The sequence below is a fragment of the Neodiprion lecontei genome, chromosome 3, assembly GCF_021901455.1.
Source record: "Neodiprion lecontei isolate iyNeoLeco1 chromosome 3, iyNeoLeco1.1, whole genome shotgun sequence".
Classification (NCBI taxonomy): Eukaryota; Metazoa; Arthropoda; class Insecta; order Hymenoptera; family Diprionidae; genus Neodiprion; species Neodiprion lecontei.
The window spans coordinates 35386288-35408167 of NC_060262.1; the positions used below are offsets into that span (position 1 = coordinate 35386288).

Genomic DNA, 21880 nt, shown 5'->3' on the forward strand with positions numbered 1-21880 from the left:
GATGTCATCGAAATATCACATCTGGCCTGCTAATGATTACAATTTGATACCTTGAGGGTGCTATCACCAGCAGCAGTTGCTCTGAGCTCATGCGTATGATAGGTGGAAGTTGTGGAGGGAGATGAGGAAAAATGAAGTGAGGAAGGCTCTAGTTCTGAGTCAACTAGAAGTTTGTTTCGTCGAGGGACCAATGGGCGCTTGCGACGTGTCCTACGAATGAGTATACAAGCGAGTATGCCGCTTCCGACTACTCCAAGTCCAACCATCGGACCCAGGATTGCCAGAGTCAGTTTTAGTGCATAATCTTCCACTCCTGTAAAGGAAAAACTATTGTTATAGCTAAACCATCAAATTTTCATGAACTTCAGTATGAATGAAACGTCAATAATTTATATTTATTTTTCTTCTATCTTTCAACTTCTATTCACCGTTCGATTGCTCCGGGGAATAGTGCGAGGGCAGGTCAGGAAAAGGTCCGTTATTACATAAATCACCCTGGCAGCATACAACGCTGAATTGTCCACCTCTAGTTGAACTGCTTGCTTGTCTCTTTTTTCCACTACCATTTCCAACTGGTTGTTGTTTGCTACATATCAGCGGCATCTGTTCAGGTTTTATGGTACACCCTCTACTCAGTTGCTGTGTCCCATCTGCTTCCTGCACTTTGGACTTCCAGCACTGATGGGGAAGAAAATTAAATTGGTATTACACTACCACTTTTGTGTGTTAAGGCTCAGATGATCACTTAACAAATCAGCCATATGTTTCTTCCAATTTATACACATGATGAACGATAATCTTTTATTGTAAAAATACTGTATGGTTTCATCACTGTACGAAGTTTCACTTCAATTGACACTATTTTAAATTTAATGTATGATTTATCCGCATCAGATCTGATTGTACGAAAAATATAAATGCAATTTGAATTTATAAGATGATATAGGAAAATTGCACTGAAGACAAAGCAAGAACTCTGAACTTTGAAAAGCTTCTACTACTTTATTAAATTTGCTTTCAGTTCCAGCTGTGCGTTGAAAAATTGCATTTCAAACGGTATTCATATTGACATAAATCAAAAATGGAGTGAGCGCTGAAGCTATCTTTATTGAACTAATAGATATTGTCTTCCTAAAACTGAGTAGACCAGTTACTTGTTGGAAAAATAAATATTTTAATGACATGAATGATAACAAGCAGCGCAGGTATTATTTTTACTCAATAGTCAACTTGAATCCATTTATGTAATGAAAAGTTATGTGGTTGATTCTGTCTTATTGGTACAAAACTGAAATTGAGAGAGAAGAAAACTGGATCTAGCTGATTAATAACAAATAAATGAATGATTTAATAAAACTAGTGCAAGTGATAAATGATATGTAGAAAAATCTCTCTGGAAAGGTTTTGAACCTACTGTGATTGCATCGTTGCAGGTTTCTTCAGACGAACAATCTGGAGGATCACAAGAGAGGCACTTGTAACGTTTTTGGGTTGAAATACCGCCCGTAATCTGACGATCTATCGGTTCAAGAGGATCAGGTGGTTCTTCATTGTCCATGGAAACGTCAACCTCCCTCAATCCTATACTTTGTTTTTCTCCTGTTAAATCCAAAACGACATGAAATAATTTGATACACACTGACATAGGGATGCAAAATTATGCACGCCAAGTTCGTACTCGGAAAATCATAATTGTTTTAAAATTTCGTGAAAACAGCCGTTGAATCTCTTACGGCACTGTTCGTATTTCTTCCGTTAACACATGAACTACCCCTTTTTTGAGCGAGATGTAAAAGAAGAAATTTAGTCATTTCGTTGCCGTTTGTGGCACTGATAAGGGCTATTAATATTGCGTTACTCAGCTGATGCTCGTATCCTTAAAAAATTTTCTTCGGTAAACACAAAGTAGAATAATCCTGTATGCGTGCATTAAGGCTCGTACCTGGACATAATTTGAACGTCAACAAAAGCACAAAATGCGTGATAAATATAACATCCGCCATGTCTGTGCGCGTCAAAACAATAAACTACTTGTCTCAGATCACGGTCTTACATACAGGTCTTGCAACGAACTGAAATTTGAGTGGTGGGGATAGCCGCGTTTTGTCCAAATTTTTTTGCCACTACTGACCACTACGCAGCGCTGTCAGTTATTCATAGGACATATGACTGACATTACCAACGTAAGGTTATCTGTGTACAAGTATCAAAAAGATTGGTTAGGGTTCCGCCAAAGAATAATAATAAGCTTATGAATAACTCGTAGCGTCGCTCTTGTGGCCATAAGTTGTACTTTTGTTTCGGACGTGAACTGACTACCCCCCACCACGTTCGTTGCAAGACCTGTATGTAAGACCGTGACTCAGATACTACCAAAAAATATCGAGTTCCACTCATTGTCGCGTTGACTGAAGATATATAAAGACTGCTAGCCTCATAGGACTTCTCGTAATCGAAAATGGACAAGATAAATTCATTATCAAGCGCCCTCTGCGTCCTTCCCTGCACGCGCAACTCAATTCGGCAAGAGTATTGTTTGTGAAAAAAATTTGAGTTAGTTATTATTTTACAAAAGACGTAGCTATATCATGATTTATTCTGTTTTCAATAATAATCTGATGCGGTTATCGATGAAGTAATGGTAGGTTCATGCGGAATGAATGCCGGTGGTTTCACCTCCGTGAAGTTGGCCCCCCGAAGTTGTTATTTTTAAATCTAATTAATGCAATTCGTTTGAGAATCGTTTGAGAGGGTTTGAGAGTACAGAAAAATCGTTTGAGAGTTAGTAGGTTTTCCGGAAAATTGATTTTAATTTTGGGTGTGAAGTTGGCCCCCATATTTTCTATCTCCTCAAAAAATGGACTTAGACGTTTAATTTTTCTTTTTCATCGTTTGAGAATCGTTTGAGAGGATTTGAGAGTAGAAAAAAACTGTTAGAGAGTTAATATTTTAATTGATATTAAATAATTATTCAATTTGCGATTTCCCCTAGGATTAGAGCACTTCCGGTGTGCGCATTGTGTGTGCGCACTGCATATGCGCAACATGTCTGCGCAGTGCGTCTGAAATCAGCTGTAGCGACCGAGATTGACGAAGAAATACGAGTTTCGAGGATGCGAATTATCGTAAATCGAACGGGTACGAGATGGACATGGAGACGAAGCTGAGCAATTTTCTCTCAATGACACCAATGGTAAGAGAAGAATTGGATGAAACTATTGGAAAAATACACGAGCGTCTAAAACGGGAAACTTGACGAAATCTTTTTAACGCAGTGCAACAGAAAGTGAAATCTTTTATAGAACGCCAAAATTGATATTTACTTGCAGATAAGGAATAATGCACTCATAATTGGAAGAAACGTAGAATGTCGATGGGCTTATAATATACCTATTTATTACTTGAACAATTATTGATATGAAAACATAATCCATGTTGAAGTATCACCAGGGTGTGTAACAAAAAAAAATACGTTTCGAATTACAGATGAGAGATATGTTAATTATAAGCTATTCAAAAAATGGAAAATAAAAGATGGATAGGTGATTATTAATCAATGAATAAAATTACGGAGAACATTGCATTATATTGCTTCATATATTGTATTACTGAGGTTATAAACAGTAACTGACAGTTCTTAAGTTCTTCTCGTTACTCCGTTTGATGGCTACAAGGCTTTCTACATTCAAGTGCCATACGGTTGTCATTTTAAACCCAACACAGTTGCAGGCTTACCAACACGAAATAAATTTTTGTCATTAAAGTACTGTGTGTAGCTGACAGAGAGAAACCTAATTGTAGCTGAGTATAAACTTTATCCCACAGATTTAAACAACCCCCACTTAAAGTGTATGTGTATACCAGCCAAGAGAGGCCCGGCTTTAGCTGTGCAGTCTTTTTCGTGTTACGGCACCAGCTCAGTACACTGACCGCGCAGTCCATCTCCAATAAGTCTATGGTCGTGAGTCACAGCGGACAGAGCGTATAGTCATATTTTTCACCAAGTAGTAGCATGAAATCCGTTCATTTCTCACACTTACAGATTCTTTTACAAAACAGTAATTCCGCGACAAAATGTACAGTAATACCAAACGTACAGTAAAAATGTTTGCATTTCAAACGGCGAAGTTCACAGCATTGACTGAGGAATGTATCAGTGAACATTCACGGTCTCTGCAGGAGGGTTGATATAGAAAGTTGCAGTCTTACAATTAGGGGGATTATTTTAAATTTATTTGGAGTCGATCTAGGGATTGGCCCGGACAAAAATTCGTCAACACCCTACATAAGGATCACCCTACTGGCTATGTGTAAAAATATGGATGTACATGACGATTATGTGATTTATTCACAACATATTGAAGCTTCGTCTTTGCAGCAGTGACAATTGAAATTAATATTAAAGGTGTATGAAAATAAATAGTAAATGGTATACATATAAAACGTATTGGTAGTATTTGTTACATGTGGAACAGCAACATCTTTAAAAGATGTGATTATGCAGCAAGTCGGAGACAGTAATGTGTATAATGTTACTTGATTCTTCATCTTAATCAGGAAGGATTCCTTGGCTTAAGTTCATCGTAGCACGATCTCAGGAAGATGTGATTCTTCTTCATCGGATTATAGAACTCGTGGCCCTAAAATATGCAACACAACAATTTGTATCGATATCAAACTTACAATAATTAATTACTTCAAATAATCAAGGCTTGCACACCTTAGCCCAATCGTAAGAAACAGCATAGGCAAAGATTTGACCATTATGGTTGAAGCAACACCGTGTGATAGCTTGTTCCATTGGTTCTGAAGGCTTCAACTTGGTCCGTGCATCTTTATCCCAAAAACTGAAAGTTCCATCACTTCCCACTGTAGCCAATGTGCCATGAATTGGATGGAATGCTATATCATTCACCTGTGAATATAATTTAGCGGGATTAGCATAGCATGATTCACTGTTTTTTCATAAAACGGTTGTGAAGTTGAACATTTTTTATTATTTAAACACACCGCATAGATATCTTGAAACCCACTAGAAGCGCCATTAGATCTATGGCATTTGAAAGTAAAATTGTCCTTCGGATTGGCAGGGTTTACGTATTGGATAGCCACACGGCCTTCAACACTGCCAAGGGCATATCCAGTTGGCACTTTTTTCTTGTCCCTAAATATTGCCAGGCATCGATGTTGATACTTTAGCGGTGATTCGATCCGCTTATATTCATGAGGCGTTCCCTCCAGTTGATAAACGATCAGACCTCGTCCAGCAGTTCCAACAACAGCCATGGGATAATCCTAAGTACAATTCATTTTTGCTTACTTAGGATCATTATAAATTTCCAATTTTAGTACATTTTGGATTAAATCTCCTTCAGAGGAACTTTGGCTTTAAACAAAATTGTTCCATAAGGCTTCTAAGATAATGAAAAACAGAAACCAAATAGGACTTCTGAATGGTTCTCATACATACCACATCAGCACAATAACACCTCTCAGGCAGGTTGATGGTCATCAGTGGCTTGGGACTTCGAGTATCCCAAAACTGGAATGAAATAAATTATGAGCATCATGTATCGCGGCATATCATATCAGTAATGAAAAGAGGAAAGTACAAAGTTTACCTTGAGAGTTTTGTCCCAAGAACCAGTCATAAGGCAACTGTAATTGGAGCCTTTTATCCAGTGGCAAGTCTTGATCGGAGCATCGTGAGCTGCGACTTGAATACATTGATTAGAACCAAGGTCCCAGCACTTTGCCATTTTGTCACACGCAGCCATAAAAACCTTCGTACCATCCTGAAAGAGAGGCACATGTTTAAAAACGTAAGAATGATATATAAGGCTGCACGTCATCGATGAAACTTTAAAATTAACGCACATCACTCCAACAGACATCAAGAACAGGTCCCGCCATTGTCTGCATAGATTTAGGTACTGTTTTACCAGACTGTTCGACCTCCCAACATCTAACATTGCAGTCCCATGAACCAGCCACTAAGAAATTTTGCGGAATTGTCGCAGGACTGAATGCTAGACTCGACACCGAATCATCGGGTGGTGAAACAACCTCAAAATCTTTCATAGGATTTACGGTTGCACCGCCTCCCCCGAGAGCCCCGGCTTGATTGAACATCTTCGAAGTCCAACACTGAAAATGGAATAAAACTTCAATCTACAAGGATAATTAAAGTATCAGCGTTACTCGGCGAAGTGTCATAACCTAAAATATCTAAACCTGAATATAGCATAAGAATTTTCCTTTGATTCTGGTATTCTGTAGTCAAATAGTGAATTCGATAATATGAACGTACGCAATCGTTTTATCACAGAATTACTTGTTGAAAATTATGTATCATCAGTAAAATTATACAACTTGTTTAGTCCAATGAAAACAGGATAACTTCAGCGGCACGGTTGAATCGGTAAATGGTTTCTGATGGTTCCCTGATGGTTCAGTGCAGAACCGACACGAGCGAAAACGCCGCTTGTACGGCGAGTACACAAAAATGTCAAAAAACGTCTCATTCGCCAATCGGTTGAGGTTGATTGTCGCAGTATGAGAAAAACATACAATTTTCGATGACACTCGAGACTGCGCGCATCTAGTATTTAAACAATATATTCACGAGAGTCACCTACAATTGCGAAAATTGTTCGACGTGTCAAATTGATTCTACGTGTCAAAGTACACGTAACCTCTCAATTCAAGTTGAATAGGCTGAGCCGGAGACGATAGAACGACGTAATAATAGAAGATATCATTAAATTATAGTGAAAAATGTTGAAAGCAGTGATACTGATTGGTGGTCCCTTAAAAGGTTAGCTACTTTTGTTGTTTTATTTCAACACGAATACTATGTTTCCATTGATAACATGCTACTCAGGCCAATTGTAAGCTCTGTTTATTTGGTTATTTATTTTTTCTTAATCTTCGTGTAAGATTGTTTCATGTATTCTGTAATATTTGATCTCAATTGTTCCAATATTTCACTATAGAAACCTACAAAAATAATAGGAATTTTATTTCTTTGCAGGGACCAGGTTTCGGCCCCTCTCGCTGGACATTCCAAAGCCCTTATTCCCAGTTGCTGGGTTGCCAATGATCCAACATCACATTGAAGCATGTACCAGAGTACCCAACCTAGGGGAAATTCTAATCATTGGCTCGTACCCAACTTCTGATTTACATCAATTCGTGCAAGACATGACCCAAATGTATGGGCTCAGCATCCGATACCTGCAAGAGTTCACAGCGCTGGGCACAGCTGGAGGAATGTATCATTTCCGTGATCAAATTCGCTCTGGCAGCCCTGAATGTTTTTTTATTATGAATGGTGACGTATGCGCCGACTTTCCGCTGCAAGATATGGCAAAGTTTCACATTTCCAAACACTCTTTGGTTACTGTTATGGCGACAGAAGCCACTCGGCAACAATCTTTGAACTATGGCTGCATGGTTTTAAAAAAAGGAGGCGAAGTCGACCATTATGTTGAAAAACCATCCACCTTTGTTTCTACATTGATCAACTGCGGTGTCTACATCGCCTCCTCAGATATATTTCAAACTATGGCTGACACGTTTTATGCTAATCAACAACAGGAAAAGCTCTTGTGCGTAATACTTTATAAGAAAAAATTCACATCTGGGAAATAGCCCCTTTTAAAATATACTGTTCAATGATTATTTGTATACTTCTCTAACTCAACTTTCTATCACCAGTTTATCAGGGTAGAATTGTTAAGTTGCAGTAGGAAGTAGGACTTTCAAACTAGCGATATAATCAAACACGTTTTGTATTGGGATTGCAGGCAATTGAACGGGAATGGAAAAGACCCCGCATATATGTCATTTGAGCAAGATGTATTAATGAGACTAGCAGGGAGCGATCGTCTATTTGCTTTACCCGTAACAACTTGGTGGTCCCAATTGAAAAGTGCAGGCTCGGCAATCTATGCGAACAGACATTACTTAGCTCTGTATCGCCAAAGTCAACCTGCCAGACTGTGCGCAGCTGTACATGGCAAGTGTCATATCATCGGTGATGTCTATATTCACCCCACAGCGACTGTTCACCCCACAGCTGTGGTAAGCCGCTATATTCCTTCTATATATTACGCAGTTAATCTGTTCATGTCACATTCAGTTGAAGAATGCTTAAGTGATTGATGGTTACATTACGATGATCAATTTAGTTGGGTCCAAATGTCAGTGTTGGCGCAAATGCCATGGTCGGACCAGGCGTACGAATTCGAGAGTCAATTGTATTAGCTGAGGCACAAATCCAAGCGCACTCTATCATCTTACATAGTATAGTGGGTCGAGGCAGCAGAGTAGGAGAGTGGGCTAGAGTTGAAGGCACTCCGTGTGATCCTAATCCTGACAAACCTTTTGCAAAAATGGAAAATCCACCACTGTTCAACACGAATGGCAAACTCAACCCGTCTATCACTATACTTGGTAAGGGTCTGATAGTACTTTATACAAATTATTTTTGTCCTAAAAATTATAGCAGTCATATCTTGGTTCAGATTGCTATTCCACGTGAAAAATGATATAAAATGATATGTGTGTATCTAATTGTATAGGCCTCAAATCTTGCATTACTGAATTATAAAGATATAAACTTCCATACTGTTTGCTTCCGAAACAATGACAATTGCAAACATTAATTTTTTGGTATAATCGATGAAAATTATTTTATATTAAAAAAGAATCATGCAAAAACAAAACTTGTACCTAGTGTACAACATATGAAAAATTCGAGTTAGGATCCAGATTTGGTTACATGACGCAAGCATTTGTTTTCGTTTTAGGTACCTGCGTGTCATTAACAGCTGAGAAAATACTACTGAACTCGGTCGTTTTACCTCACAAGAATCTTACAAGAAGTTTCAAGAATGAAATCATCTTGTAATGCCTGCAAACATTTTGTTAAGTGCAATAAGAATTGTTAACTTTCTATATTGACTAAGATGTTCAACACTATTGTTGTAAATTTGCTTTGAGGCATTCCAAAATTGAATTTCAATTCGTACAAAGTTTTATACACCAATCTTTGATACATATTTTTTGAATTTACATTGAACTTTTGTCAATTACGCACAATATTTTTATTCAAATTAAAAAAGAATTAGGTTTAGATTAAATCTGTAATTTGTGATGTATATATACCTATATAGAGTATATGTTTAATGTATACATGTATATATATACATGTACATAAATATACATGTATTGCCACTGTGGTTTACACTGGAAAAGAGGGTAATATTTAGCTAAAAAAAAACTTGGTATTCGCGAAAACTCGAAACAGTGGAAACGATTTTGTCTGACAGTTTAAAAAAATTACAAGTCGTAGCATATTATGCTTTTATTCGTACCATTAAATTGCATCAAAGTTCATGTTCATGTAACACTGAGAAATTGGCTTTGATTTTTCAAGTACCGTGCGATTCAAATGACAACATTTTCGGCGATCGGCTTAACTGAGAGCCGTCCACATCATTGCCTAATGCTGCTCTTACCGATCGACCGATTGTTATGTACCGACCGATTCCCGATGCTCTTTTGTCAATCCGAGGATCGGTGTAGGCTGTAGGCCATTTTATCAGTGGGCTCTGCGTGTTTAGTAAGAAAAGTATTCACATTCCTCGTAACTAGCGCTGCAGTAGTAGAGCCTGTTACTTTTGATTTGTGAATCAACAGGGATGCGCTCCACAGGTAGTTCTCAAGTGATTTCTTTTTCGATTTTCATTATTCGGCCGCTATCGTAGGAAAATAAATTACCCGTCAAACACACTGGAATCAATTAACAATCGAAAAATGTGAAAACAATCGCGCTGAGTTGAAGTTTAATATGAAATAGATGTGAGCATAGAGATAACTGGAAATCAGGACGAAGATAGAAGAAGAAATTCCACGCATTCCAAAGCTGGACCAGGTTAACCATCTACCACATTAAAAATGATATTTTTCCGCTCAGTTGCAAATGATACTTGAAGAACATGGTGAGTTGTTTATTTATGAAAATAAGCTCAAAATTAAGCTCAACATCCCTACAAATCTGAACTTCTTTTAGCTTTAATACCCAAGTGTTTATATTGTTAAAACTGATGGATTGATGAGTAATGGTGATAGAGAAATATGAATTTGTATTCTTGAAAAATTCTATTTCTGTTATTTTCGATGAAATACACAAGTAAAATTCAATTCATTCCTATTGTTTCTGATTATCTTTTTCTGTTTTACATGTTTAATTATATCAATGCGCATCTTATATAGTTCAGTATTGTTTACCTGTATTATTTCTCTAGCTTCAACCTCATCAAATAAAATACTTTAATATATATTTTATCACAGTAAAATGTATCTGAAGGGATAACATCTGCAAACGACTGTAACAAAAATAGCAAGGAATACAAGAAAGTTTCAACAATATATTTTTATTTTAAACATACCCATTACTAAATGATACATCACTTTCTCTTATTTTGCAACAGCCAATGAATAGTCAAGAAATTGAATCGTGAAAGAGGTACCGAGGGTTACAAATGGGCAGGGAAGGCCGATTATGGCCCAGCAGCAGCAACAACATCAGCACGAGTTTTTGCCACTATGTGACGTGCTGTTTAACATAATCTCACTGGCCTCTTACTTCTGTGATGTTGTCTTTGACCTAGCAATGGGCTATGCTTTGGCCCATCACGCTGCTGCACCAGACTGTTTTTTTCCTCTCAGTATTACTTTTGTCATTACATCACTTGTTGTGTCTCAGGTGGGTTTAAACATATTTATGCTTTTCAAGATTCAAGTCCACTTCTTTCAATCACCTGTCCAGTTTGTTTAATGTTATAAAGCTGTTTTCATTCAGACCAACATTTTACCTGCTCATTGTATTATTTGGTAAAATGAACTAATCATTGTTCAATTCATCATTTTACAGATTATTAGTATTCGATGGTACCTTTGGGGTGCTCGAGGTAAGCTAACTGCTGCCAGTACTGGGACCCCTGACGATCATGGTATTCAGAAGAAAGGTGGTTTGATAGTTGGCTGTGTTTTGGTATTACATTCTATGCAAGTCGGAGTCCTTTGGCGCTACTTCAAGCTTTTTATTCCAGTCGATCTCGTATACGTCAAGCATGAGGTGCATTATTCATTCATTTAGTTTTCAACTATTTTCTACAGCTACCTTGCAAGATTTTTAAGAAGATTTACACAATCTCACAAAAATTCCTTCTAGTTTGACTGCATCTGAATATAAAATGCCTTTCACAGAGGCTGAGCTTTACAAATGAGCTCTTGGAAAACTCATTTGAGGTACATGGTTAGCCTCTGAATGCAGTCCTTTTAATAATCATTTTGTACACAGGTTCGGGAGCTCTGTGTACTACGTCTGATCCATGCGTTCTGCGAGGCAGCGCCAATGCTGTTGTTACAATTGTATCTACTATCGACAGGAATAACTGGAGAAAATGATGCAAAAGAAGAAGAGGAAGAAGAAAACGGGGGAAAATTGGCTAAACTAACAGCAGTCTCAGCAGGAATGTCTTTGTGGAGTGTTTGTTGGGCAGTTGCTAGTTTCAGTAAAGGGGCAGCCCGCTTACGGAACTTGGAACGACTTGTACTTACATGGCTGGGGGTTTTAGCACAGTTAGCCTGGCGGCTTGGAACTGTTAGTGCACGTGTCGGAGCACTTGTCGCATATGCATCGCTTTACGGAGGACAGTGGCTCTTGGTTGTTCTTGCCCTTCATTGGTTGTCAATGCTCACTTGGTTGCTGCTTACTCCTGACGGTCTGTTTCATGGTGGAGAGCGTTTGCCGCTACCACGAAAAGCCTTTCTCGCTACCCTACTAGCATTTGTATATGTTTTTGCCTATGTCAACCTGCACGAAACAAATCACCGACAAAAAATGGTATGTATTGTTATCATCATTCTAAAACTAATGCTTCTGTCAACGAATATTTAAGTGAATTGACGTGGTTTTCTTTTGCTTTGTTAGTTCAATTGCTAATTATATCATTTCTCTCCTGTCTAGGGGATATTTTACACGGTTATGTTCTTGGAAAACAGCCTACTGGTAGGGGTATGGGCTGCCGGTTTCCATCGAAGTAGTCTTCACCCCAATCCGATTACCTTGGCCTTCACACTTTTTGCTCTCTTTTTTGGAGGTCTCTTTTTTATGGCGCTCTATTACAGGTGCGACATCTGGGACATCACTGTTTTGAAATATATCATACCCTTCGAATGACAACGATTGAATTAGTTATTGTTGTTTTACCGTTTTTACTTCGAAAATATACAAGTTGTGCATTTAATGGTTTTCCAAATTCATTTGCAGGTTTTTTCATGTACGCAGACTGAGGTATGAGGCTGGGGGCCGCATGAATTCAACAAATGGTATGGCCACTTTTTGCAAGCAGGTCTGTACCACAAGATACATAGAAAAAAGATTCTGAAGCCACCCTGCTTGGTCATTGATTGATTTGTTCACATGATATTTACAGGAAGATAATGATGGAAAACAGATGAATTTCTTGGAAGAGAAAACAAATGGCATTGAAATAGGGATGAGAGGAGTGAAATTGAGCAACGGTGGAATTCCGGGAGTATTCAATTGCCGTTTTGCAAATCCAACTGTGTCTAATCTAAATCGAAAAAAAAAAAAACCAACTTCTTTTGTGCCTCCGCCACAACCATTGTCTTTGTTGACAAACGGTATGGGTGAGCCATGTCCTAGGATAAATAGTAATGCCGGACCTCGGCAATCAATTCCTTTTTGGAGACGACCGCTGACCATAGCTGTAACGCAGACACACAATGACCAGGTACCATCAGTAAAGTTCAGTACTCAAATCACAAATTAGATTTCTTAGATTACTTATTTGTACACGATTGTATTACTAACTGCTGAATTTGGTGTAGGACTGGCCAGCTATTGACACATATGACGTAGATGCTGGTGTCAGTTTAGGAGGATCAGTGAGCGCGAATGACATCAAAGAGAAATTGCAGGAAAAGAAGCAACAACAGCTACGGGAATTGAGAGCGATTCAGGAAGAGATTAAATCAGGAAAGCTGGTACCACCGCCGTCAGCTTCAGCATCTACATCTGCGTCATCTCCTTTAGCAACAAATCAACAACCACCGCCAAATGCTAAGCTGCACTCATCTACCAGACCTCCTTCATCAAAATCCCCATCTGACATGAACGAAAGCATGACGCTATCCTCTTGGCCACCGATCAAAATGGATTGCCTCTCACTTCCTCTGCCAGCCGCATCTATACATTATCCGCCCAATCCCTGGAAAGCTCCACAACGAGAGAGAGCTGTTACCCCAGAGATTTTACTCGCTCCTCAATGCCTACCATGTTATCCGCATTGGACACCACCAGGACATCTTAGTCTCAGGTAAATTCAAGGATATGCCACTTCAGGTTAGCTTCTAATCCAAATTTCTTCTTGAAAATAGAGTTGAAGTCGTATCAACAAGTCACTGATGTACTGTTCCATATATTTGGTAGGTTGGGTTCAAATCAGAACGAAGAGGATAAAACTTGTAATGAAAATGGCGAGTTTTCTATTGAGAGTAAATGTGACAGTGATGTGGAAGGCAGTCAGGTATCGCTGCCAAGAAGTTACACACTTCCTAAGGAATTTAAGTATAGTAATGGGCTCGGTATTGTCAAGGCTCGAGGACAGCGAGAGTACAGAGGCAGCAATAAACCACCGCCATCTCGTTATTATCTTCCCTCGACCAACAGCTCAGACGATGGTAAATTAAAATTATGCTATCACATTTTCAGTATCAAGAGCCAATTTAATTGCGAGGTGGAATCGCCAATTGAAATCATGTCGTATTGTTCGCAGGCGACGTGGATAGCGCGGATAATGAAGAAGAAACAGACTCTGAGTTGCGAATACATAGTAATAACAATCATGCTCACAACAATAATCATCAACTACGTTTTCAGTCTAATAGAAATAATACCGTGGAACCCCCGACTCCAGTTCCTGCGATTACTTTAACAAGTTCTTGTTATTTGAGCAGCACATACGGTGCCCTTAGACCAAATCAACTACTCAGAGCGAAAGTTAAGCACGAAACTAAGTTGTAAATTATAGAATTTTACAAAATATTTAAATAATATTATATATACAAGACAGGCACCAATCGGTGTTAACAAATATCGTAACCCAGTGTCTTACTAACAATAAAACTGATGAGCGGGCATGACTGTTAATTACAGAATCATCAAAACGATCAATCTCTTTCAATAGTAATACGGAGTTGAGTTTTTAACGATACTTTTTTGCACAATGAGTTCACAGAGTGTGTATTAAGAAAAACTCTCTAGATATTCTTGATTTAAATATCTGCCCTGGCTAGAATACATTTCGTCGAGATGGAAAAATTTCCGATTGATTTGACCAAGCCTGGAATTGGAGAATCGACGTTCCACAGAGCAGGTTTGGAATGATGGTCTGTTGGTAGTTCACTTCATAAAATTCCATTTTCAATACCCTACCTTTCAGGAGTTATGGTAAAAAAATTTATTTTCGTGAAATTGTTTTGTAAAAACCATCGTTTTTGGTGTGCAAGTGTCTGTTTGAATGTTTACAAATTATAATATATCAAATACTTGTGACTCCATTTATTTTATCTCTTTGAGTGTACTGACCAAAAATTTCATTTTAAGGCTGGTACAAAACATTGGCCTGTTTCGAAATTCAAAAACAATCTAGTTTCATTTGGTTTTCTTTCGCTTTAATTTCGCTTACCCAAAAAACATCTTACCAATCTTATTTTTCTAGATAACATTTTTTTCATATTACGTACTTTAACATTCTATTATTTAATTGAAGAAATACGCATAAATGCGTATCTTTGTAAATATATTCTACTTATTAGTTAGTATCTGAGTAAGAAAATGATTTCAGTTGTACATTTATAATGACTGTAAGTCTTACGATTAGCAGTGAAAAAGTAAAAAGAACAACGACTATGTTGGCCGTTACCTAATGATTGTATATATATTTCAAGTTAAAGATAGGAGAAAAGAAGTGGCATCGATGCGGGATTCACTTGAGAGAGATAATCTCATTGATGCGCCTTTATCCGGCCCGTGCATTGTAGGTGCAGATAAATGAAGGTCGATTGTATTTTTCTTTTATGACGAACGTTACCGCTTGAAAGGCATAGGATTGAATCTAACACATGCAGAGCAATCACGCGGAATTCAGTGGCTCGATCGAGGCCTCAGAATCGATAAGATCGATCCGAATTCATTCTCTTTGTAAAGGAGCTCAAGTAAAACGTCACGTGTAATTTAGTAGGAAATGGAAAACGTCGATAGGGTAGATATCTTCCCATCTGCCTACACACATATAGCTAAGTTCTCCCTGGTTGCGGTGTGGAATCCCTACACATGCTCCGACCATTGACTACTGAATATTGACTATTGGTTAGAATCCGGCTCGAGACCAATCTTGGGGTGCAGGGCTTAAACGAGATTTATAGGCAATCGGGTGAGGACATCCCACTCGCCTTTGTCAGGAGCACGAGACCATTGTGCCTAACATTCGAATTTTACACGTCCTCAAAGACTTTCACGTGATGCTAATAATAATGCTTTATATTTTATTTTTTTAGAATTTTTTTAGTAACTTATCAATGCACTTCGTGACGATCATATTATTATACAATTACAACAGTAATGCTTTACGGTATTCCTTGCCTTATATTGACCCAATATAATATTATTATTTTCCTACATGGTACTACATTTCCGTATTGTTTTTTTCAGGCATTCCTGACTTGCATATAATTTTTTGTTTTCACACAAATTTCCGACGGTTATCGAAAAGAAGTCTCTCGGAAAATTGATACAATGAAACAAGAGCTCTAGAATGAAGGAAAACTGCGGTAGACGAATTCCAAGTGAAGATACATTATATGAATTACGAATGAAAGTTCGGTGAGTCGTGCTTTTACTAGTGGATCGAAAAGTAGACCATAAAAAGTAGAAATTGATTGTCACGATTTCTCGAATACGTGATTGAAAGAATTTTACGACATTATCTTCCATCGACTAAATCGCTGGCTATTTATCAGGACACAAGTTGAAGGAATACCGTTTCCATTAGTAATATTTTTTTTCCTCTTCGCAGTCTTAGCTCTAAACGTTTTACATGTTAACAAATGATTCAATCCCATTTACGCTAGTTTCCACTGTTTGCGGACAGATCATTCATACACAATATACCTGCTTACGTAATATCCAAAAAGTACTCACTTTAAAGGAATGTGCATACATTGTTTTTACATTATTTCCTAGATCTTTTTTGTGCCCGTTGATTGTTAGGTAAATATAACCAAACATACCAGATTATTGGCCAAAGATTACGGCCATAAACTACGATGTAAAAGCCCAATGTGACTTTATGGCATTTTATCATCCGTCAGTCAACCGCAGCGACAAATTTACCGTCTGTTATTTTCATTTTCATTTTTTGCCATCGCATGCACGTATTAGTTTTTGTATGTTTACGAAATTGATTTTAGTCTGACCAGTATAATATGTTGGGTATAATTGTAACCGTGTGTAACATCATCTAACGATGTGTATTACGTAACGTATTAACTTCTGACTTATCATATAGTGTGTCTAATGCAGTGGCAATGCAATCCTTCTATATTTTTAGACGGATTTCATTTTGGCCTACGCGTAACGCAATTCATGGAGAAATAATCGATCCCTGCCGAGGGTAGTCAGTCATGCTGCAGTTATCTCGCATTTTTATTCATTTTCTTTTTTTTTTTTTTTTGTTATCTCGTCGTGGGATTTATTCTACCGTTATAATTGATAGGGCAGAGAAAAGTTATGACGAACATCTGACTATTTTTCCACGTCACTCTATGAGCTCGCGTAGACGCGCTCGCGAAATGTATATGAAATATATATTTGACTGACGTAACGATAAAACTGATAAAAATAAATACATAAATATTACTCCCAATACATCAAAGCGAAACGATGTACGATGTATTCCAGAATACACCGCCGTTTGTAATCATTCTCATTTATCTTATATGTACCTCGTAGTTGTTTATTGTACGTAAAAACTAAAATATACATGCGATTGATTAATTAATACAGTAGCAGATGATATTGTGAAAATGTTATAGATATGTAATAACTCAAACTGTATTTCCTGGAAAGCCGTAGAATATTTGTCATCGATTACTTTAGCAAGGTTTACGAGACGGTGAGATAATAATAACAACAACAACAACAACGACAGTATTAATAATATATAAATACATGTTAAATCTTTTTTCCTATTGACTGTACACAGTATTAATCTTATCCTTGTCGTTCTCCGCGGATGTTGTATCCTTTTTGTAGACTGAGGATTCGAAAACTTGATCTTCGATACCTTTGACTGCGAAATTTCTCATAAGTCTCATGAATAATGCGATTCACGTATACGTAGGTATACGAAGCGAACTCGAGTCGAGTTTAACCCTAAATTCTTGACCGGTACAAAGAGAGCGCAAGGCAGCAAAGATTAATAAATTGTACGGAAGGTTTGAGAACCAGACCGTATCGCGCGTAACATTATTCACTCTAGCGTAATGTGTCGACCGACGAATAGGTACACGAATACAGAATAATCATTGCACCAATGCTGTACTTTACAGTAGATAGGCATCTGCATTCATCCGTGTTACACATAGTTATATAACACTATTATAATTGCAAACTACATACGACAGTCATTGACACGCAGTTATATAATCGGCCATTTGTATCCACAGCTTTGACAGGTCAGTGTAGATTTTCGTTTGAGCTTTATTTCTTTCTGCGCATGATACTGTAAAAAAAGAGAAAGTATTGAAAAAAAATATAAAAAAAATTTATACAACGTTCCACAATTATAAACTGAATTCCCTGGAGGTGCAATATGCAAACTGCAACGCGCAGCGAAGGTAAATTGGTGGTGTTACACTAGGGAGAAATAAATAAATAGGGAAGTAAAGAAGTTCTCTCTGCTGAAAAGGCATTTAAATTCATAGGTAAATCATCCTTGGGTACATGTACCCTATACAGGGTGTCCTATGTCAATGGGTCCATTGTAATATTCCTAAAGTACAAGATGGAAGTATAGGAATATGAACTGGGGTAGTAATATCTTAGTTTCGATATATGGATGTCACTGAGAATCAGTAAACCTTGTTTCGAATGACGTACTTTTTTAATTTAATTTCATTATTTGGCAATTAGAATTACATTTTTTGTGGAGTTATATTATTACACAAAGCTCCAACAATCGCTCTAAGGATCAAATGGGTAAAATCTTGTAGTTTCCGAGTAACGCAATCCCTGGAAGACGCTAGATTGATTTAAAAATTGATACACCCTCTATATTTTCACCGTAATAATATAAGCTGCTGTGATAATAAAAGTGGCTTAACCATTTCTCACAATATATAATCTCTGCTTATCTTTCCTTTCATATCTCTTACGAAACACCAAATGTAACATTTACACTCTCTTAAATTTCGAGTTTTATTTACACGCGGCTTTTCTCTTGGCTAAGCGTCAATCGGCCTAACCGTAACTCTTAATAGTACAGGTATCCGTAATTTTATGTAATCGTTATTATCCCTCGGTAACTGTACGTTATTTGAAACTAGATCTGTACTCGAATCGGAGTGCAATGGTAAAGACCGTTTCTGATATACCTATACCGTTTACCGCCTGAATATTGATTTGGTTTTGATACTCTCGTTGCATGTGATAGCGATAACGCTATCAAGATCCTTCTAGAAAGCTTCTGGAGATCTACGTTGAGTCAGGATATAAGTGAAAATACCTTTTTTCTCCTACCCTTGCAAGAATTACCCCATATCGACCGTTGAAATTTTATCTTACGCGATGATCTTACATCGCATATACATATTCCGTGATCGCGATGTCTTAACCCTTTCAGTCGCAGAAGCCACTATATTGGCAATCTTTCTTTCCTTTTTTTTCTAGTAAGTTTTTTATACTCCATGCAAAATCCTGATTTTTATTGCACTTTCAAAATTGTATTGCAAGGTGAAAATTTTGCACGCGTCTAATTCCAAATACGAATATATTATCATACATCGCTGCGAGTAGTGGTCAACTAAAATCTAAATCTCGTGTCATTTCGAGATATTATCGACATGCAAATGGAGCTTCACAAATCTCAATGTCTTTTGTAACCTAGAGATCTCGAATTTTAAAATAGAAATATCTGTTAACGATTCAATTTCCGGAATTTGTAGGAAGCCTTCGCGTGTCTCGAGGTCGCCGGCGAACCGTCGATAATACGATTAAGCGTTATTTATCAGTCGTCAAGCGTAAGCGTGAGAGTGCGGATGCGCCTAGAGGCGAGTAACTCGCATTGCAAGGATGCAAATATTTGTCGTTCTGCGGCGGTTTCGGCAGGTGGTGTCATGGCGTCGTACTGGGATCGCAGCTGAGTCGCGGGTGGCGCACGCATGCGTTTTGGAATGGAAAGGAGGGCCGCGTAGAGAGGCAGCTCGGCTTGCGAGAGAGAGTAAAAGTCGGTGTGCCATTGGCAGCCATGCACGTAGGTAGAGGATATCCGAAGGGGAGACCGCGTCGCTGCGCGAGTGTCTCGAAAGGACGCGGTCGACGCGATGACGCGACTTAAAGAATGTGTGAGATTCAAAACAGACCGAGTGTTATCGCCGAAGGGATACGCCGGGAAATGTCACAGCGCGTGAAAACGCGTTCGTTTGTTTTTTTTTTCTCCATCATCAGAAAGCTAGGAAGTGCACCAAGTGAGTAACGACGAGTGCCTCCCCCTCCCCGGGCCCCCCCCCTGCTCCCGACCCTTCCAGCAAGTGCGGGCGAGACCATTTTCGGCCGAGCTGCGCGCATGCAGCCCGTCTTAACCCCCGAGCCGCTGTACTGTCTCTCTCTTCTTTTCTCTCTCTCTCTCTCTCTCCCTCTTTCTCGCTCCCTCTCCGTCTCTTCTCCTTGCGTGGCGAAGTGGATTCTCGCGAGAGACAGGGAGAGAGGCTGCGAGCCGAATGAATACGCGGCTCGATCGTCCGCTGCTGCTGCTGCTGCCTTCCCCCCTGCCCTGACATAGACCCATTCCGCCGGTCGCGTCGCTCGATACGTTTACAAAAAGTAAAAAAGCCTCGGACGGTTTCGGGACGGGCTCAGTTTGCCGGATAAATACATATCTCGGTGGGTTCGTTTCGTCGGGAAATTGTATGAAAATTGTCGAGGTGTGGTGGCGGGTGCGATACGGCTAGCCATAACCTAGATGTGTGCACGTCGAGCCAGTCCATTGAGCAAAGTGAACTACCATACTCGCGCCTACGCGAGTCACAAGGTTAGTTACGGTTCAGTCGGGCCGACGAGAACCGAAATCAGCCGAAGTCGGCCGAGCCGTCCCGCCACGCACCGAGGTATCCCGAGTCGCGCGAAAAAGGGGCTGGAACCTCGAGCCATTCGTACTTTTGGGGTAGGAAAAGCTGGGGGCAGGCATCCCCTACGTCTCGTCTTATCACTACGACGCAACCCCTCGAGTCTCCTCTTTGTGAATGGGATACGTGTCTTGGTTTTACGTTCCCTTTAATGTACTTATAGCCAACCTACCTACCAGTCGACGCGTACGCACACGCTTATATATACCGCGGGATAAATCAATGGTTATTCTCTATTTCCTCTCGTTCTTTGTTCGCGTTATCTTTTCTCACCGAAATCACAAGTTGTATAAATATTCCACGGTATTAAACCGAGGCCAGCTTTGTTGTACCGGTCATCCGTTCGAACGTACACAAGTACTTGACGATTAGAATTATTTCAAACATAATCTTTTGTTCGCGGATTTTGTTGCCACTTTGTCAAACACCTATTTATCGTCAATGTTTTACTCGAACCGGTAGATTGTTCTAAAAACTTGTTTTCCGTACGTTTTAAAACAGTATTGTGTCGAGAGTATCGATCCGTACGATCGAACGTCACGGAGCGAGGTAACAATCCTGCGACTCGTTGCGAAATATGAAAAAATATATTCGATTCGGTTCAATTTCCGTACCGCTAAGCGTACCGAGGTTTAGCAGGACATTGTCCAACCTAAAGTTGAGACGTGAAAATTCGTAACCGTGAATCCAACATGCCGTATATCGAAAAGCAAGAATCATCATATCGCGAAGTCACGTACGTTACGTACCTCCGTTCATTAATTCGATCGCTACGAAATAAAACTTAAAATTCCCATGATTTCTCAACAATCGTTATTAAATCACGACCGCCAGCGGGAGAGGTAAAGGTCTTCGAAAGACAAAACGCGCATCTCCTCAAGATCAAAATCTCTCTACAACGCGAGGAGCCAAAGGTTCGAAGGCGTCCTTCGCAGAAGTTTTCCGCGTAACGTTCGTCAGATTTCCTTCCTGCAGGTACATACGCATCTCTCGTCGGACCGACGGAACGCGACGCGACCGTCGCTCTCTCGGCGTGTTTACGCCGCTCCTCGTTTTTCGGCAGGCAGGGAGGGTGAGAGGGAGCAGATCGGCTGGTCCCGAAGGAGTGGGGACGGGACGACGCGCCGTTCGACGCTAGGTTCGCATCGGTTGGCGCAGGCAGGCGGCAGGGAGGCTCGCTCGGCTATACTTGGGCCAGTCAGTCAGTCAGTCAGTCAGTCGCATAGAGGAAGTGCCGGTGGCGAGGCGGTTCGGTAATACCGGACGATGCGACAACGGGCAGACGACGAAAGGATGGCTGGAAGAACGGGCGGGCGTTCTTCGCGCGCGTTCCCGAGGATGGTATGCCTCTTCTAAGCATGCCCCCCGGACCCGGTTT

General features: G+C 39.4%; 5 protein-coding genes across 9 annotated transcripts in view; 3 read left to right on the top strand and 2 right to left on the bottom strand.

The window, feature by feature from the left end:
* LOC107224737 (activin receptor type-1) overlaps window positions 1–2079 on the bottom strand; it is a 4753-nt gene extending 2674 nt beyond the window's left edge. The window contains exons 1-4 of one of the 2 annotated variants that reach the window (XM_015664916.2): window positions 1943–2079; window positions 1415–1599; window positions 429–678; window positions 51–313 (exon numbers count right to left, since the gene is read on the bottom strand). In XM_015664916.2, coding sequence (XP_015520402.1) covers window positions 51–313; window positions 429–678; window positions 1415–1599; window positions 1943–2003 — 759 coding nt within the window. In that variant the 5' untranslated portion in view covers window positions 2004–2079. The other variant, XM_046735680.1, reaches the window with a different exon arrangement.
* A 2159-nt stretch (window positions 2080–4238) lies between these two features.
* Window positions 4239–6462, bottom strand: LOC107224734 (protein Rae1). Of its 2 annotated transcripts, XM_015664912.2 has the most exons (7): window positions 6311–6462; window positions 5878–6147; window positions 5622–5795; window positions 5471–5542; window positions 5011–5295; window positions 4721–4915; window positions 4240–4640 (listed from the first exon to the last, which is right to left on the bottom strand). In XM_015664912.2, exons 2-7 carry the CDS (start codon window positions 6130–6132, stop codon window positions 4554–4556), a joined length of 1068 nt encoding a protein of 355 aa, XP_015520398.1. In that variant the 5' UTR covers window positions 6133–6147; window positions 6311–6462; the 3' UTR covers window positions 4240–4553. The 2 variants fall into 2 exon arrangements, with proteins under 2 accessions (XP_046591648.1, XP_015520398.1); XM_046735692.1 differs by lacking the exon at window positions 6311–6462 and having other exon boundaries at window positions 4239–4640.
* Window positions 6463–6488: 26 nt separating this feature from the next.
* Window positions 6489–9146, top strand: LOC107224733 (mannose-1-phosphate guanyltransferase alpha-A). The gene is made up of 5 exons (XM_015664911.2): window positions 6489–6817; window positions 7034–7610; window positions 7809–8085; window positions 8193–8457; window positions 8814–9146. The coding sequence occupies exons 1-5, from the start codon at window positions 6778–6780 to the stop codon at window positions 8912–8914; spliced, it is 1260 nt and encodes a 419-aa protein (XP_015520397.1). The 5' UTR covers window positions 6489–6777; the 3' UTR covers window positions 8915–9146.
* A 146-nt stretch (window positions 9147–9292) lies between these two features.
* LOC107224738 lies at window positions 9293–16808 on the top strand. Of its 3 annotated transcripts, XM_046735677.1 has the most exons (11): window positions 9293–10007; window positions 10500–10774; window positions 10943–11036; window positions 11121–11146; window positions 11372–11917; window positions 12041–12201; window positions 12344–12425; window positions 12510–12830; window positions 12928–13415; window positions 13529–13779; window positions 13875–16807. In XM_046735677.1, the coding sequence occupies exons 2-11, from the start codon at window positions 10571–10573 to the stop codon at window positions 14120–14122; spliced, it is 2421 nt and encodes an 806-aa protein (XP_046591633.1). In that variant the 5' UTR covers window positions 9293–10007; window positions 10500–10570; the 3' UTR covers window positions 14123–16807. The 3 variants fall into 3 exon arrangements, with proteins under 3 accessions (XP_046591633.1, XP_015520403.1, XP_046591634.1); XM_015664917.2 differs by having other exon boundaries at window positions 10943–11146; window positions 13875–16808; XM_046735678.1 differs by lacking the exons at window positions 9293–10007; window positions 11121–11146 and having other exon boundaries at window positions 10633–10774; window positions 13875–16806.
* Window positions 16809–21661: 4853 nt separating this feature from the next.
* The window catches only part of LOC107224732, a 115785-nt gene continuing 115566 nt past the window's right edge, over window positions 21662–21880 (top strand). Inside the window, exon 1 of the mRNA XM_046735694.1 lies at window positions 21662–21843. The gene's annotated coding sequence lies outside the window, so the exon portion shown is untranslated. The remainder of the gene's footprint in view (window positions 21844–21880) is intronic.